Genomic DNA, 18,439 nt, shown 5'->3' on the forward strand with positions numbered 1-18,439 from the left:
TTGAAGGATGTGCTAAATAAGGCAAATGGTGGTATTGGTCTCTCGGTCCCTCAAGGAGAACGAGTTCCTCCTGTCCGGGGCCCCATGCCACTGATGATGTCCTTTTGCCTGGTGTGCTCCAGGAACCCCCATTTGGCTTTTTAACTCCCACCCTGAGGTATTCAAACCAGATTCCTTTCTAGGAATTCCTTGAAAGGCTGAATTCCTTTCTAGGGTGGTTAGCAGTAACAAGTGAATCAGTACATGCCAAAGCACCTAGGACAGTTCCTGATGCATTAAGACTCAGCAACATCAACAGGCATTATTAAATATGAATTTTTCTTCAGATATTATCCTAACACTCCCCTCAATCAGACTTCCCTGATTTCTCTTTCCACACTGGATCATCAAAGACCACCTCCCCTCCTCTCTGACCACCTTGTGATTTTGCATTACATCATCATGCGATCCCTCCAAACTGTCCAGTTGTCTCCCCTACCAGACAGATGTTATCATGAGAGCAGGCAGTGTATTCTCAGGGCCTAGCACAGTGTGCTACACATACCAGGCACTGAATACACATTTAGCAAATGAGTTAATTATTCATTTTAAATGCTCTCTTCTTTAAGAATTCAGGTATTTCTTTTTCTAATGTGGAAATAAGCATAGAAAGCCAAAGCAAGCTTTTATGTTCCTCTGTAGTCTATAAAACCTCACCACCACCCACACTGTACTTGATTGCTTTATTTATTTTGTACCCCAAGAAAAATGATCAGTACCACTGCATTAGGTGGCTTCATAATGCAGTCTCAAGGACAGCTCTGAATAGTTTTCAGGGTAATCAATGATATTGCCATGAAATTGTTGCCCAAATGAAGAAACAGCTCTTGTCCAGTGAATCCGTGAAGTAACAGACAGTTTTCTTTGTTAATACTTTTGTCACTAAAGAAGAACCTGTTATCTGAAGCAGTAGTAAAAACTTTCCTCAGCAGGTGAGAGCTGTCTAAATTTGTTTCCTAGCAACAAGTTCCTTAGAGGAACTGAAGGGTGCACAATTTGAGAAGAATTTTCAGTACACTTTTTTGTTTGGAGGAGGGAGAGGTGGGGGTGTGTGTTGTCTGTCAGAGCAGTGTTTCTAACTCCTCCTAGTCGGTGATGCATATGACATCTTATTGAGTCACACCATAGGATCCATCTAAAATAGTCGACTCAATAAAAATGTATCAAGCACCTACCTCATGTAAAGAACTCTGAAAGAAGAACTATGCCGGTTCTTTCTGGGGTCAATAGTTCAATAATTTAATAATTTGTCAGCCTAGGAGCCTCACCCCAACCATGTCCATGGATAGTAAATGTGGAATTAGGTGGCTTGCTAAAACACTGAGGGATTTTCCAGTGTGGATGTTAATCTAACCTGAATTACACTCAGCGGTTAGAGAAACGAAGAGTGGAAGAAGGCAATGTGGGAGAGAAATCTGGGACAATGGTACAGTGCAGATGGTCAAGAGAGGAGACATCTTACCCAAGCAAAACTCTCTCCATAGCCACTCTCCCAGCTCCAATATCATGGACTTATTATATCTTCTTAATTTGTTTTCCCAGATAGGTCTTCTGGTAATAAGAACAATAACAGTAAGTGCTACTAAGTAGCACTTATTTCACACGCATTATCTCACTTAACTCTTACAACTATTTGAAATAGCCACATTATTATTTCTATCAATCCCAGAGCACTGAATCAATTTGTCAAAGGCACACTATTACTAAAAATGGCAGAGCTTGGGGGCGCCTGGGTGGGTCAGTCGGTTGAGTGTCCGACTTCGGCTCAGGTCACGATCTCGCAGTTTGTGGGTTCGAGCCCCGCATCAGGCTCTGTGCAGACCGCTTGCTCAGAGCCTGGAGCCTGCTTCAGATTGTGTGTCTCCTACTCTCTCTGCTCCTCCCCCGTTCACGCTTTGTCTCACTCTGTTTCTCAAAAATAAATAAATGTAAAAAAAAAAAAAATTAAAATGGCAGAGCTTGGAAAAATACTGCTCGCCAAAGTCACTAATCCAGCTTATCCAGATCCACGTAGGGGGGCATGGCAGATCTTGCTGTAGGTCCAAGGACACCATGACTTGAGTGTTCAGTCTTAGAGATGACCCAGAATCATGTGAATCTCAGTACACAGATTGTTCATATCAATCATGGGGGCTTACTTGCCATTCCCAATTAAATCTACTACTTTGAAAAGGACCCCCTTTGGATATAACCACAGTATATCCAAAGGGGGGGAAATGGATTTGGAAGCAAACTGAGTTGTCTGGTAGGCTGCCACACCGAACAAATTGCCTGCACAACTGGCAAACTCCTTCCAAGCACAGGCTCAGTCTAATTGTTTCTTCTTTTACTGCCATCTTGAATAAGGAAAAACCTGGCATCGATTCCAGTGCCCCCACCCCAATACTCCCCAGAATAGCTTTTTATTCCTTGGAAAAGAAAACTTGTCCACTTACCCAAATAAGCATGAATTGAGAAGAGCATAATTTTTATGAGGAGCTTAATTTAATGGAACAATGTCTCAGAGCTGGGCCTATGAGAATAAGGTGTAATGTCAGTATGAACCAGAAGCCAGAGAATGATGAGTCTAAGCCGTTGAACTAGGCAACTAGACTCTCCATATTTCTCTCTAGCTAGGATCAGATGTGGGAGACAAAGTGAGCATCAAGGGATCTGGAAATTCTAGGAGGGTCCAGGACAGGGAGCTGAGAATGTGGTGAGATATGACAGTTGACTTGCATGTTTTCTTTGTGGGCTACTTCTCTCTGTACCTCTAAGAAGAGTTCCCCAATAAAAATGTTTTCATCTCTGGGCCCCTCATGTTTTCAGTCAGTGGCTGTACCTTCAAAGACAATCCAGTGCCTTTTTCATTCTGAATTGGTTGCTCTCTATTTTTTTTTTAACACGCTTGTTTTTTGTTTTTGTTTTTCTCTTTGTTTCAGAGGCTGCCCTTTAAAGACAGGCATTTCACTTGCAGCAAAATGTAAGTAAATTTCCTCCTTGAAATGGTATCTCCTTCTCAGCTCTAATTCCTAAAACCTCCTCATCTTTAAGGCTCCCATCTCACATTGCTGCCTTTTTAAAGCCTGGCTCAACAAATGCAGCCTCAGTGTGAATCTAATGTTTCACACTGTTGGTTTGTATAGCATCGTGTGATATTTTATAAACCGTTTGGGAAACAGATCGAACCCAATCATGGCTGCCACTACATTGCATCTAAAAAGCTAGAAAAAAAAGTGAGGAGGAGACATTAGGCAGTATTCTTTTAGATATGATGATCATGTGACACCAAACATTTGAATATTCAGCTTCTCTCAAATGGCTAATTTATTACTCTTTGCCCGGTCACTCCTCACAGTCACAGGCTGTTTCACATTTAATAGCAGAGTAGTTATCTTAATAATGCCTCCCTGTGTGTACTGCATTGCAGCCGCTCTGTAAACCCGTGTTCTTTCTAGAACGAATCTCCATGTATTATGTTTCTTTACTCTTGGTACTCTCAGTGTCTATAGCCAAATTACAAACCCCCTCTTTTTTAAAAGACCAAATAAAATTACACCGGGTCCGAACTGGGAGTTCAAAATATGAATGTTCCATCTGTCTCTGGAATAATTTGATAATACTCAAGTTCAAAAAGCAGGGGATAGATGTGAATTCAGGATAAAGACTCTAGCTATTCAAAAGTAGTTCAAGTGGTAGTGACTTGCTTGTCACTACAGATAAGTAAGCAGAAGATCAACAACCATAAGGTAGAAGCAGGAGATCAACAACCTTGAGCCAGGTAAACCAAGAATGTGTGGATAATATATTTTGTCTGTTCTCTAGAATGGATTGATCCCATTGCTATACACCAAATATTCAAACACTAGCCCAAGCAACATGCATCCTTATTAAAACCATTCAGATTTTATGTCAAAGTATCTGTGTTCACTGGAATTTTTTAAAATGTCAATTTCTGTGTTATATCACTTTGGTCTTTATTGCATCATCAAGACACCTGCAAGTTATGAATGTTTTAAGCAGCTTTTGCCTGTGAAGCCATGTTAGATTTTAGGAGCAGTCTCCCTTTTCATGTGCCATCATAAGTATTTTATTTGTACACATGTTAACGTCTGACTGTATTCTTTCTTTTGAACATAGAAATTGTTCAGGAGAACAGTCTGTGTTTACTTTCCTCCATATTCATATTCCATAGCTCTTTCTCACACTGTATGTGTCTACTTAGGCTTATCACTGATTTTAAATGGTTTAATGTTAAATACTAAGAGATATTTGGAATATGTTCATGGTGACAATTAGACGGAAGGTAGTTTAAGATAGCATTTTTAGTCATTATTTGCAAGTATGCAACTATGAACACATATGTGACCACTACCTCAAGATCTCTTTATCAAAGTTTTGGTTGAAGCACCTTGCATCTCCCAGGTGGGGAGAGAAATGGCTAGCTGTTCCATGTTAGGAGGTTAATCTGTGATCACTTTACTTTCACACTTTTTTCTCAAGGACATACAAAGTGCTTGGTGATCCCCTTTATTAGCAAATACTCTGAGCAGCAACTTTGCACAGAGTTTTGCACCATCCAGACAAAAACAGTTCTTCCCACCTCTCCACGTCATCTCTGAGCTAAACTGGTGGGGAGTTGGTCTGACCCATGGAGTCATGGAAACACATTAAAATCACCAGGCAATTGTGATTTGGGTTCATTTTGGCAGCCAGACTCGATCAGTACCTCAGGAGTTGGCATTACCCCAGTGATGATTGTAGTATACAACAAATACAAATGGAAGACGACCTAATCAGCACGCATTCAGACAAGGCTCAATCTGTAGTGAATGGCAGGAGGTTTTCCAAGTCAAGGCCCTGGAAATGTGTATGGGCCACATAAAATCCCAACTCCTCTGAAGGAGAGCAGCCATAGCCAAGTCAGGAAGGCATGCCCCCACAGAGAAAGGGGATAAGTGATAGAAGGAACTCAGGACTAAAACTCAGAAGGCTTATGTCTGAGTCCCAGATCACTCCCTCAGAAGTGGTATGATTTTGAGAATGTTACTGAACCCCTCAGTTTCAAAGCGTCTTTATTATGGGTTAGAGGAGGAGAAAGGGAAAACATTTTCCTTGCCTCTGTCAAAGGGTTGTTGTGATAATCACATAAGGTAACATTTCAGAAAGATTTTGCCATCTGAAAGTGCTTTGTGTCTTTAAGGGATTCTTGTTACATTATTGGAGGCTCTCTCTCTGTCTCAGCAGGAATCCCTGGGAATCTGGGAGGGGCAAACTTTGGATCTTAAAATCAATACTACACAATAGAATCAAATAGAACCGTATTGGGCCAAAGCAAGGCCCCTGGAAGGACTTGCACCCACATTTTTTGTTTCTCTTTAACTACAAATATTCTTTGGGACCACTGCCTCTGGTGGAAGAGAATTGTCTTCTGGGTGGTATGGGTGAGAAAGTTGCCAAACAAACCTGAATTATCCAGAGGCCTGTAAAATGCGCAATTGCTTTTTAAGAGGCATGGTGATATTGTGTGTTCCTTTCGATTTTTGGCAGTAACGATTTTCTGCAATTTGTGGTTTTGCAATTTCTCTTTACACAGACAACACTCTGGCTCTCATTCAATGCCCCACTGGTTGGGGGGGGAAGGGGGAGGAGAGAGAAAGAGATTCCCTGGGGCTCTGACCACTCCAGAAAAAGAAGGAAATGTTAATGAAATAAGTCAGAAAGAATGCTTGAGACTAGTGGAAGCTGGTTGGTTAGTGGGGAAGAAAACTTTTAATAAATTGCATAGTATGGTTAGGATTTTATCTGGGGCTTTTGTGGGCTAGGCAAAGGTCTGTTCCCCTTGACTCTTCTGGACTCTCCACTGAGCTTTGTCTGGATGACAATCTCCATTTTTTCTCTTACTTTGTCCTGTATTCAACCAGCCTAGAGCAGTCCCTTCTGGCAGCTCCCTTTCACTCCTGTCTCTGGCGGGATTCCCTTTCAAAACCCCATCTCTAGGTGCCCACTTGCCAATTGTGTTAATTTGGTTTGTGTAATTTACCTGAAGATCCATGTGCCAGAATTTTCGCCTGTGTTCTGGTTGCATTTTCTTCTTCCCCAGGCCTGAAATGCTCTTTACAGAGGAAGGTCTGTGGCCCATGCTGCAGAGGCAGTGCGGGGATGTAACATGTTGCGTTTATCTAGACCAGAGTAATATGTTCTATTTCTATTCATCACCTCTGCAAAGGTTTTGCTGACTTGTGTTTGCTTTTTTTATGACCGCTAGGCACTGTGCTGAAGGATTTAAAGCCACATCCAGCGTTAACCTTGTATTCCTTCTCTGTTCCCTTCCTTGTATGAAAACAGCCCCCTGTTCTCCACAGAGCAGATTCCCGGCCGGGGCTTATGCCTGTAGTTCCCAGGCTTTCTCTGCACAGAGGCAATTGCACAGGCTGTTTGTTTCGTCTCTTCTCATGACCCAAATGTCACTGCTTCTTTTGCTTCTAGGAGGGATATAAAGATAATTGCTACTCATATGTGAATTGTAGTTTTTGTGTATTTGGGGAAAATAATATTTTCCTGTGTATGTATTCTAAAAGCTTAAGGAATTGGGGCACCTGGGTGGCTCAGTCAGTTGAGCATCTGACTTCAGCTCAGGTCATGATCTCACAGTTCAATTCATGGGTTCAAGCCCCTCCTCGGATTCTGTGCTGACAGCTCAGAGCCTGGGCCTGCTTCATATTCTGTGTCTCCCTCTCTCTCTGTCCCTCCCCAGCTTGTGCATGCTCGCTCGCTCTCTCTCTCTCTCTCTTTCTCTCTCAAAAATAAATAAACATTAAAAAAAGAATTTAAAAGTTTAGGGAATTGTTTGTGCTATGCCATTATAAATCATGGGATTTTAATTTGGGAAGGTGGTTCAACACGATGCAGTTCAACAGCCCACCCCAAGCCGTCTTCCCCACAACATCCTCTCTAGGACCCCTTTCTCTAGCCCATGGAGGTTCAATAATTTTTAATAGCTCAACACTTCAAACTTTCTTTTACTAACCTGAGATAACCTTCAGGTGGCTTGTGCTAGTTTTGCCTTCTGGAGCAGCTCAGAAGTTGACTCCTTCTTCCACATGACAACCCTCCAAATATTTTGGAATCTGATCCCATACACTCTCTGAGCCTTCCTGGTCCAGGCTAAACATCCCCGGTTGCTTTAGCCATCCTTCATATGACTTGGTTTAGTTATCCTTTTCCATTTGCTCCAGTCACATTTTTCAATGTCCCTCTTAAAATATTACGTCCTGAACTGAAAAAAAAAAAAAAAAAAAAAAAAATCCCTGCCAAGATGGCTGACCATTGCAGAGCTCCAAGAAAACAAAAAAAAGTTCTTGTTCTGGACATGTTATTTCTATTACTATAACCTAAGAGTACATCAGAAATTTTAATAGCACTTTAGTCTTGAGGTTAATCCTAAGACCTCTAGATATGCTGTATAAAAGCTGCTATAAAAACGGATTTTTTCCAGTCCTATATTTATGCACTTGGTTTTGAATACTACAACAAACTTGTACATTTATTCCTGTGACACATTAATTTCAGAATAGTAGTGGAGATTCTTAGAAGCTTTTTGAATTTGAATTACTTTAAACCCTATTTCAGTTTTGGGACATACTTGATTTGCCTCTTGACTTCATTCAAGAGATTGACAAAAATGGTGTATACCTGGATTTTAAGCTTTTCGGAGGCAGAACCATGTTTTATTCATTTTCATCTTTGTCTCTCCTGAAATGTCTGTAACATTCTGTTAAACAAGCAGAGGCTCAGAAAGTGCTTTCATGAAATCACCCAACAATATCTGATGCAGGCAGCTTTCCAGCACCCTGACAGCTACTTTAGGTTGTTATCGGTACTCTTTAGAAATGAAGAGTAAGATGAATTTCACACTACACTGCTAATGTTGGGAAATATTGTAGCATTATATAGTTCACTAATGGTATGATCTTCAGGGCTAGATTGCCTGGATTCTAACCTTACTAGATTTTGCTAGCTATGAGCTTGGGAGCAAGTTACTCTACCTTTCTAGGTCCACATCCTGATCTGTAAAATAATGACATTATTTTATCTGCCTTATAAGGTTGTTGTGATATTTAAGCAAATTAATCTGTGTAAAGAATATAGAACAGCTATCAATAATTAAAAACAATAATTAGTGATGGTAATAGTTGTATTGTTGTCATTTTTGTTCTTATTGTCAAGCTATGCTAGTATAACCATGCTATCATTAGAAGAACAAAGGCAATTTGGCAGTTTATTCATAGTGAACCCATATTGACTCCAAATAATAGTTTTATGATCAAAATGTTTGTGTAACCTAACTATAACTCAAATGCTTCATGGACCCTAAGTTTAGGTATGTATTCAAAGGAAACACAAAAATCTAAACAGATGAAAACAATGTAAATTTTTATTAAAGTCCTTTAAAGCGGAATTATATCACATTCCACAGAAAAATATCCTAAAGACCTTTATCCAAATTCCTCATAGTAGCTGCTCAAAAATCTCGCTTCTTCCTCTCCCTACTGCTCTCTGTAGCGAAATACTAGTGCATTGCCTAGCTGGCTCAGTGGGAAGAGCATGTGACTCTTGATCATGGGGTTGTGAGTTTGAGCCCCATATTGGGTATAGAGATTACTTAAATAAATAAAACTTCAAAAAAATTTTAATGAAAGCTTGTGTTGCTTTTTTCCTTACTTGCCTCTTCTCTTTCAAAAATGCCCAATTCCAGGGATTAATAAATTGCTTATCTATTATTTTCTGTCTCCAACAATTCCATTTCTTATGAAATTTCAATGTTGCCCTTCTAGGCTGCTCCTGGAATAAATTATATACACAGGCACACACACATGTGTCCATACATATATATATATGTGTGTGTGTGTGTACATACGTATATGTATGTGTGTGTCTATATTTACTGACATAATGGATGTGTAGCACACAATTTACAAATAAAATAAAATATTTAATACACTGTATTGTAAATTCCACGTAGCCAACTGATTCTCACAGAATGCTTTCACTGATTTTTGCTGAAGTCATATCTGTAGCCAGCCTATGGCTGTAATTGATGAATTAATGTAGTTTACATATAAATGTGGATTACTAATGTGAGCAACTTCTTTACCATATTGGGTAATAGTTTTTGAATACTGTAGACTGTTTCCTCAAAAATCAGGAAGTGATGAGTTTTGAGTATTTCCTTTTTTTTATTATTGAGGTGTGACTGACATACAACATTACAGGAGTTTTAGGCACACAGCAGAATGATCTGATATTTGTGTGTATTACAAAACGATCACTATAAAAGTCTAGTTGACGTCCATGACCATACATATTTACAGAATATTTTCCTTGTGATGAGAACTTCTAAGATTTACTCTCTTAGCAACTTTCACATGTGCAGTATAGTATTATTAAGTATGGTCTCCACACTGTGCTTTGCCTTCCCATGACGTATTTATTTTACAACTGAGAGTTTGTACTTTTTGATCCCCTTCCCCTATTTCACCCACCACCCCCAACCCCTGCCTCTGGCAGCCACCAGTCTGTTCTTCGTACCTGTGAACTCTGCTTTTGGTTTTTGTCTGTTTGTTTTTTAGATTTCACATGTAAGTGAGATCATATGGTATTTGTCTTTCTCTGTCTGACTTATTTCACTTAGCATAATGCTTTCAAGATCCATCTATGTTGTTATAAATGGCAAGATTTCACACTTTTTCAGAGCTGAATTATATTCCATTAGATAGATAGATAGATAGATAGATAGATAGATAGATAGATATAGACTGACAGACATCTTGCATGTTCTTTATCCATTCATCTACCAATGGACACTCAGGTTGTTTCCATATGTTGTCTGTTGCAAATAATGGTGCAATGAATGTGGGGGTACGTATATCCTTTCAAGTTAAGTTTTTGTTTTCTTTGGATAAATACCCAGAAGTGGAATTATTGCATCATATTATAGTTGTATTTTTAATTTTCTGAAGAACCTCCATACTGTTTTACACAATGGCTTCACCTATTTACATTCCCACCAAGAATACACAAGGGTGACATCTTCCTGTGGTTTTGATGTGCATTTCCCTGATATTTAGCGATGTTGAGCAGCCTGTCATATACCTGTTGGCCATCTGAATGTCTTCTTTGGAAAAATGTCTATTCAGACCCTCTGCCCATTTTTCAAGTGTTAGGTTGTTTTTTGTTTTGTTTTGTTGCATTGAGTTCTAAGAGTTCTTTATATATTTTGGATATTAATTCCTTATCAGTTGCATGATTTGCAACTATTTTCTCCCATTCGGTGGGTTGCCTTTTCATTTTGTTGGTGGCCTCCTTTACTGTGCAGAAGCTTTTTATTTGATGTATTTCCTTTGTCTTTAATACAAGTAATTTTATTATAATTTTTTATAATTCAGTTTTTAAGAATGGCCATGTTTAACAATCAGCTCACAAATTCCCAAAAGTCTAACAAATGCCGCTTGCCTACTGGCCAGGCCGTTTCTAGTGCTCTTTGTCTTTAAACAGCACTGGGGATAGGAAATGGGTGGAAGTGGTAAGATATAACTTTGAATATTGACAAGTATAATTTTTCCCAAGTGATAAATTATTAGCTTTAAAAAATATATGTTTTAGAGTTTTACTGAAGACCAGAAGTTATCTCCCAAGTACAGAAGCCACTTTTGACCTCCCTCACTGTTAAAATATGTTTTCACCTTTAGTATTGATTATTGACTTAAAGAAGCTATTATTCTGTCTTTTCTAAACAATTTTTAGGCTACAAAACCAAAAGCTCAGATTAAAAGGGAGTGAGGAGGAGATAATTGTGGGAATATAAATATTTAATGAAATCTGCAAACAGAAAACAAAATTTGATTTGACTTTACACTAACCTGAATTGGAGAGCTCCATAAGAAACAAGTTATCAAGAACCAGGCTTCTCTTTGTGGTCTCGCCTACTTCTGTAGACCAGGTTCATCTACTTACTCCTCAGATTGCATGTGGCCCAAAATGACAGGCGCAGACATCAAGGAGAGGACATTTTACTTCTGCGTCCCACTGGGGGAATACACATCAATTCCAGAAGTCAAGGAAAGAAATCATGTGGTTCAGATCTTTGTTCCTCAGTAGGACACTGGCCAGAATGAGTGGGATTTGTCAGTTGAAAACATCCCTAGTTCCATTAGCTGTGGCTCCAGCAGAGTTGTGAGAAGGTACAGGACAAGATAAACAAAGAGTGTGGGCAAGGATAGCACCCACAGTATAGTGCTATGAACAGGCAGACACAATGATTCACGTTTTTAGTGCAGTATCCACAAACCCCTTCATTAAAAAGACAAAGTGTTATAAAATATTTCAAGTAAACAAGAAACGAATATAAGGAATACCCATGTAGTATCACTCACAATTAATTTTCCAATATTTCGTCCACATTTTTATGGATTTGAAAAAAAAATGTTACAAATATTATTACATTTTCATGTGCTCCCTTTCCTGATCCTATTCTGCTGTATCATTTCTCCACAGAGAAAAATACAACCCTGTGTGTTTATCCATGTTTTATCTATTGATGAGTGATATCCACAGTCTTTTAAGTTTTCATAAATGATGTGCCATTCTGCATATTTTTTTCAGTCAACATTATGTTCTTGAGATTTAGCCAAGTGGACACATGACTCTGATTATTTACTTGAAATCTAGATAATAGTCCTTTGTGTAAATACAGTACTGTTTATTAATTTGTTCTACTGATGAACAATTAGGCTATTGCCAATTTTTGCTATTAAAACAAACAAAACAAAACAGTGCTTCAGTGATTATTCTGGTAGCTTTATGCCCCTGAGTAGATTTTTTTTTTCCAGGGTACTTACCTGGGAAATTGTTAGGTTATAAGGTATGTACCTCATAAACATTACTAGATAATGACTAGATAATGCCAAATTGCTCTCCCAATGGTTGACTGGCTTGTAATCCCATGAGCAGTTCATGTGAGTTCCTGCTTCCCAAATCTTTGCTAACATGTTATTTTCAGACGTCAAACTTTTTCAACCCGAAGGGTGTAAAATGGTATCTTAATTTTTCTAATTTTCAATTCCCTAATTTCTAGTGAAGCTAAACATTTTTTATATGTTTATAGGTCATTCAGTTTTCCTCTTTTGTGAATTGCCTTTTCACATCCTTTACTATCTGTAAGCTAGTTGCTGTTCTATTTTTATGGATTTGTAGAAGTTTTTTATCTATTCTGATAATAAACTTTTGTGTGTTATGTGTAAATGTCTTTTCCTAGGCATTGACCTACTTTTTACTTACATGTACTAATTTTTATTATGGAGATATTTACATTTTATGGCATCTAAGTGATTGAACATTTCACTTGGGTTTTATTTCTTCCCTATTCTAATGTTGTAAACTTATTCTTCTATATTTTGTTTTAAAAGTTATAAAGTTTTGATTTCCACTTTATGTTTTTGATTCATATGGAATTTATATTACATATGGTGTGAGGTAGAGATCCAAATTTAAATTTTTCTCTATGGGAAACTAGTGGTACTCTCATAAATAGTCCTGATTTCCTCCATTGAATTGTTATACCATCTCTGTATTAAACTTGGCTTCCATAAATCTAAGGAGTCTAAGTCTGTCCAGTAGTCTGTTGGTCTGTCTTTTCACCTGAAACACATTATCTTAAATATTCTAGCTTTCTGTTAACTCATAGTATCTGAGGGCAAGGTATTATACCTTGATCTTTTTCTTCAGTATTGTGTAGGGTATTCTTTGCCTTTTACTTTTTCAAGTGAATTTTGAGATCAGTTTGTCATTTTCCACAAAAGTCTCTATTAGAAATTTTATTGCAATCGCATTGAATGTATAGATCAATCAGGAGAGTTAACAGTTTCCCATCCATGAGCATGATATGCTGTGCAGAGTATTTGATGTTTTTATGAACCTTTATTTGTTTTTCCTTTATAATGGTTACTTCTAGTATATTTATTACTCATTACAGTTCATTGCTATGTGATTGATCTTTTTTCTATCACCTTTTCTAAATGGTTATTGATGTTATTTATAACTACAGTTGATTTTAAGGTTTGTTTTTTTTGTTTTGTTTTGTTTTGTTTTAATATATGAAATTTACTGTCAAATTGGTTTCCATACAACACCCAGTGCTCATCCCAAAAGGTGCCCTCCTCAATACCCATCACCCACCCTGCCCTCCCTCCCACCCCCCATCAACCCTCAGTTTGTTCTCAGTTTTTAACAGTCTCTTATGCTTTGGCTCTCTCCCACTCTAACCTCTTTTTTTTTTTTTTCCTTCCCCTCCCCCATGGGTTTCTGTTACGTTTCTCAGGATCCACATAAGAGTGAAACCATATGGTATCTGTCTTTCTCTGTATGGCTTATTTCACTTAGCATCACACTCTCCAGTTCCATCCATGTTGCTACAAAAGGCCATATTTCATTTTTTCTCATTGCCACGTAGTATTCCATTGTGTATATAAACCACAATTTCTTTATCCATTCATCAGTTGATGGACATTTAGGCTCTTTCCATAATTTGGCTATTGTTGAGAGTGCTGCTATAAACATTGGGGTACAAGTGCCCCTATGCATCAGTACTCCTGTATCCCTTGGATAGATTCCTAGCAGTGCTATTGCTGGGTCATAGGGTAGGTCTATTTTTAATTTTCTGAGGAACCTCCACACTGCTTTCCAGAGCGGCTGCACCAATTTGCATTCCCACCAACAGTGCAAGAGGGTTCCTGTTTCTCCACATCCTCTCCAGCATCTATAGTCTCCTGATTTCTTCATTTTGGCCACTCTGACTGGCGTGAGGTGGTATCTGAGTGTGGTTTTGATTTGTATTTCCCTGATAAGGAGCGACGTTGAACATCTTTTCATGTGCCTGTTGGCCATCCGGATGTCTTCTTTAGAGAAGTGTCTATTCATGTTTTCTGCCCATTTCTTCACTGGGTTTATTTGTTTTTCGGGTGTGGAGTTTGATCAGCTCTTTATAGATTTTGGATACTAGCCCTTTGTCCGATGTGTCATTTAAGGTTTGGTTTTTAATCCAACAACCCTGTTAATCTTCCCCAAAGGTTTTAATGGTATCTCTGTAGATTATCTAAGGATTTCCTACAGACAATCATATATTCTGCAAATATGAGTAATTTGATGTCATTCTTTCTCATTTTTGTGTCTTTGATTTTTTGTTTGTTTTTATTATTTTTTGTGGGTTTCCAATTATTCTGAATACCAGGGTGATGACAGCCATCCTTGACATGTTTCTGACCTTAATAAAAAAGTATTTAAAATTACACTATTAAGAAAAATATTTGCTGTATGTTTTGGTTAAATGATTTCTATTCAATTGAGAAAGATCTTCCTCATTCTTGTTTACAAAAACAAATTTTTTTAATAAGGATTGTGTGTTGAAATTTATCAAGTATTTTCCTACATCTATTGAGAAAATAATATAGTTTTTTTTCTTTTAATTAATTCATGTGGTAGATTATATTCATAGATTTTCTGATGTTCAATTCTAGGCATACTCTACTCAGTAGTGGTCTTTAAAACTATATTGATATACAATTTACAAGTGTTCTATTTAAATATTTTCATTTACGTTCACTTATGAGAATGCTGTATAGTTCTCTTTCCCTCTCCTTCCTTCCTTCCTTCCATTCTTCCTTCTTTTCATTGTAGTATTTACATTTACCTAGCAGTGAGTTTCTTTGTGCTTTAAAAATGTTGCATATATATCTTGCTTTCTTTGAAACTTGCCTCTTTCCCTTCCTCTATCCTACATTCCTCATTCCTCCTTATCTAAAGGTTTTGATATTATCTCCACTTAGCTCCTACCTAGGAACCCCAGTCCAAACAAATCTTTAATAGGGAGTTATGCTCTTACCCCATGGTGATATTGAGAATATCCAAGATCTGAGCCCCCAAGCTAGTGACATTTGGCTCAGTTACTGTTATAAAACTGAGTCTGTATTCTGCAGCCTCCTTAGGCCAAAACTGCAGTCCCAAGCAACAGGTGACATCAACCTTTTTCCTTCTCTTTCGACAAATTGAAAAGACCCACATTACCTCCTGGTTTCAGGCAGTGAACCTAGCTCCAGATTCCCACTTGACATAAAGCATTTGTAAACCCCGGTCAACTCCAGGGGCTGAGTTCCCAGTCCTCCCTGATTCTAGCCCTTCCTTGTCCTGCTTCCAGACTGAAGCTCAGATAGAGGGCTTTACCTCTCTACTTAACTTCTTCATTTTTCTGTTTTGTCACCTGCAAAGTTATGGACTTTGTTTTTTGATAAGGCTATATCTTTTTAATACTTGATTTACTTATGAAGTCGAGTCCCATAAAATTATATAGTTTTCTGGGGGAATGAATTGAGATAATAATGATTTTGTTTTAAATATAAGAGATAACAACAACAAAAGGAAACACTAGTGTAAAGCTGATGTATGCCCTCTGCCTGGAAAAGCCCCTCTTTTCTTTTCCACCTAAATCTGAATCATCTTCACCTGGCTACTTACTCTAAATTGTGTGTTGTATTCCTTCAATTTAATCTCATAAATATTTATTGGGTGCTGTAATATATTAGGCACTATATTAGTACCAAGAATACAGTAATAAAGGATATGGGCAGCTTCCTGTCTTCATAGAATTATACCTAGTATGGGAAACAAAAACTTACAATACAGTATAATAGAAATACTAATGCTATAGCACTTACAATTAGAGCATCCTACTTAACAATTGATTACATACTGACTTCCATTATAATTTTTACATATAGGTTAATCATGTTTTCCTAGTTCTGAAAGACCAAAAGATATTCTCTATTTCTCTTATTTGTGTCCACGATTTAACACGTGGAACCAGAGATCATTTTGCACGTAGAATAGAATAGTCTTTATCCTCCAATGGGGTTACAACAGATTTCAAGGCACCGAAGCACACAGAGAGATTGTTTTAAGTTTAGCTATTATTGCCTTTCATCAATAGGCATTATAGAAGTTATAGGACAATTTGTTGGTACAGTATAATCTTTAAAGTCTGAGAGTTAGAATATGGTTTAGCATAAAACTATTAGAGTTAATTTCAAAAAAATCACCATATTATTGCATCTCCATGTTAATTTAATTTTAATGGCTAAAGTAACTTTACTCCAGATTTGTGAGCACCGTGTCTTTTAAAAGGACAGAGACAGACCAAATCTCTTTCTTTTAAAATCTTTAAAAAAAATTTTTTTTAAAGAAAGATTCAATGTTGTATTTTAAGATACTGTAAAAGCTAACTACCCAGATCATGAATAGATACCAGTTTAAAGTATCTCCAAGGAACTTCTAGCATAAAATCCAGATTTTACTAAAATAAAAGATAATAAGCTGACCCCCACCAAATAGCTATAACAGGAGATGGAAAATACCAAGCGCTGGTGAGGAAATAGGACAGTTGGCATTCTCATACACTGCTGGTAGACGAGACATTTGGAACAACCACCAATGGGAAATTGGCATTATCTTCTAAAAATGGACATATGCATACCCTATAATTTAGCAACTCCATCCTGATATATAAACCCAACAGAAATGCACTGTGGTATATTTACACAATGAAATACTATACAACAATGAGAATATACCATCTACAACTACATGCAACTACATGAGTAAATCTCACAAACAATATTGAATGAGGGAAACCAAGCAATGGAAAGAAAGTGCTAATGTAATTGATAATCATCATGAACTCATTTTGGGAGTTTTGCAACTATACCTAATCTAAATTTTGGTGGATTGTAACCAGTTGAACCTTATCCGTTTTATCTTTTCTTCCCCAAATGCTACCATGTCAGCATTAGATGGAGCAGATTCAAGTGGCCATCGTATAAAATAAGTGTTTGGAAAGACTGACTATAAGACAGAGCTTCAAAACTAAGAGGTCAGAGAGCTAGGACAGGACATGAATGCCACATGTCCGATGAATGAAGCCAAGTCCTAGCCAGATACTTTGTGGCACTAGGAATACAGCAAACAAGAAGTAAAGCTTGTGCAAAGCAGTTGAGGGCCAATAAGAAAATCCAGATCAGAAGGGATCATGCAGTGAGTTAATGTCACCATTTGGGTACTCAACTGCCCAAAGACAGGAAAGAAAGAGGATCTTATACTTGTGAGAAGGACCGTGACAGTGGCAATATAGGGGCACATTCAGATCTGAAGCCAAATACTAGAAGGAGTGGTGTGATAGGGAAGCCAGAAACAGGACTAGCTTACTTAAAACTCTACGGAGATTCCAAGAAGCTCTCAGGTAGACTGACTGTTACAGTTAAGAGATTAGGATGGTCGTGAGCCACCTTCTCATCATGAGAAACAACTCAGGAAAAATATTTAAAGGGCTGAATTTATTAAAATTGTATATACATATATACATCTTAAATATGGAATTATACTTTCAACCTCCAGTTACATTAAGGGATATTTGAAAAATGTTTTTTCATATTAAAATTTAAAACATAGTTATCATGCTCTGTAATTCTGTGCCTTTGAATACATTTCCAGTTAAATGAAACTTCATTGTACCATGGTGGGGAAGCCAGTTGGCCCCAGAGTTCAGCCATAGACAATTATGAAATACCAGGGATCATAAGCAGGAAGGGGGGACGTGCTACTTGGAGGGAAGTTGTAAGTGGCACATATGGAATATGGTGGTGAAGCAAGAAGGGAGTGGTGACTTAAAGTCCTGTGTATATGACTGACTCTTCTTCTCTACTCATAACCTATAAAATTCAGCACATTATTACTTTTTTGATGTTTATTTTTGAGAGAGAGAGAGAGAGAGAGAGAGAGCGGGAGAGAGAGAGAGAGAATATGAGTGGGGGAGGGGCAGAGAGAGAGAGGAAGACACAGAATCTGAAGCAGGCTCCAGGCTCTGAGCTGTCAGCACAGAGCCCGACACAGGGTTCGAACCCATGAACCATGAGATCATGACCTGAGCCAAAGTCGGACGCTTAACCTACTGAGCCACCCAGGTGCCCCTCAACACGTTAGTTTTTAAAATGTTAGTAAGCATGTACTATTTGTCAGACACTGTGCTAGGTATACTAAGTAAAGATATAATTCATGGCTAAAGACAGACAATCAATACCTGTGTGACACCAGTGGAGGTGTCAAGGTGAAAATAGGGCAGAATAACTCGAAGGGAATACCTCCTTCTGCAACATTTGCCCCAAATAGGATCATTTTTTAATGAATTTAATGATTTTATCATTTTATTTATCATATTATTTTAATAATTTTTCCTGAATCAGTATCTTCTTCAAGATTTCTTAGACTCCTTGCCTGTGTGCTTGGTACCCAAAGCCACTTGCCCAGAGTTGACTCTCTC

At 37.9% G+C, this 18,439-nt stretch overlaps 1 protein-coding gene across 1 annotated transcript in view; it reads left to right on the forward strand.

Annotated features, from left to right (window-relative positions):
- ANKFN1 (ankyrin repeat and fibronectin type III domain containing 1) overlaps positions 1 to 18,439 on the forward strand; it is a 300,608-nt gene that overhangs the window by 56,570 nt on the left and 225,599 nt on the right. Inside the window, exon 2 of the mRNA XM_019415690.2 lies at positions 2,961 to 3,001. Coding sequence (XP_019271235.2) covers positions 2,961 to 3,001 — 41 coding nt within the window. The remainder of the gene's footprint in view (positions 1 to 2,960; positions 3,002 to 18,439) is intronic.

Source organism: Panthera pardus, unplaced genomic scaffold (genome assembly GCF_024362965.1).
Source record: "Panthera pardus isolate Hobbes unplaced genomic scaffold, ASM2436296v1 HiC_scaffold_3, whole genome shotgun sequence".
In the NCBI taxonomy this organism is placed as follows: domain Eukaryota; kingdom Metazoa; phylum Chordata; class Mammalia; order Carnivora; family Felidae; genus Panthera; species Panthera pardus.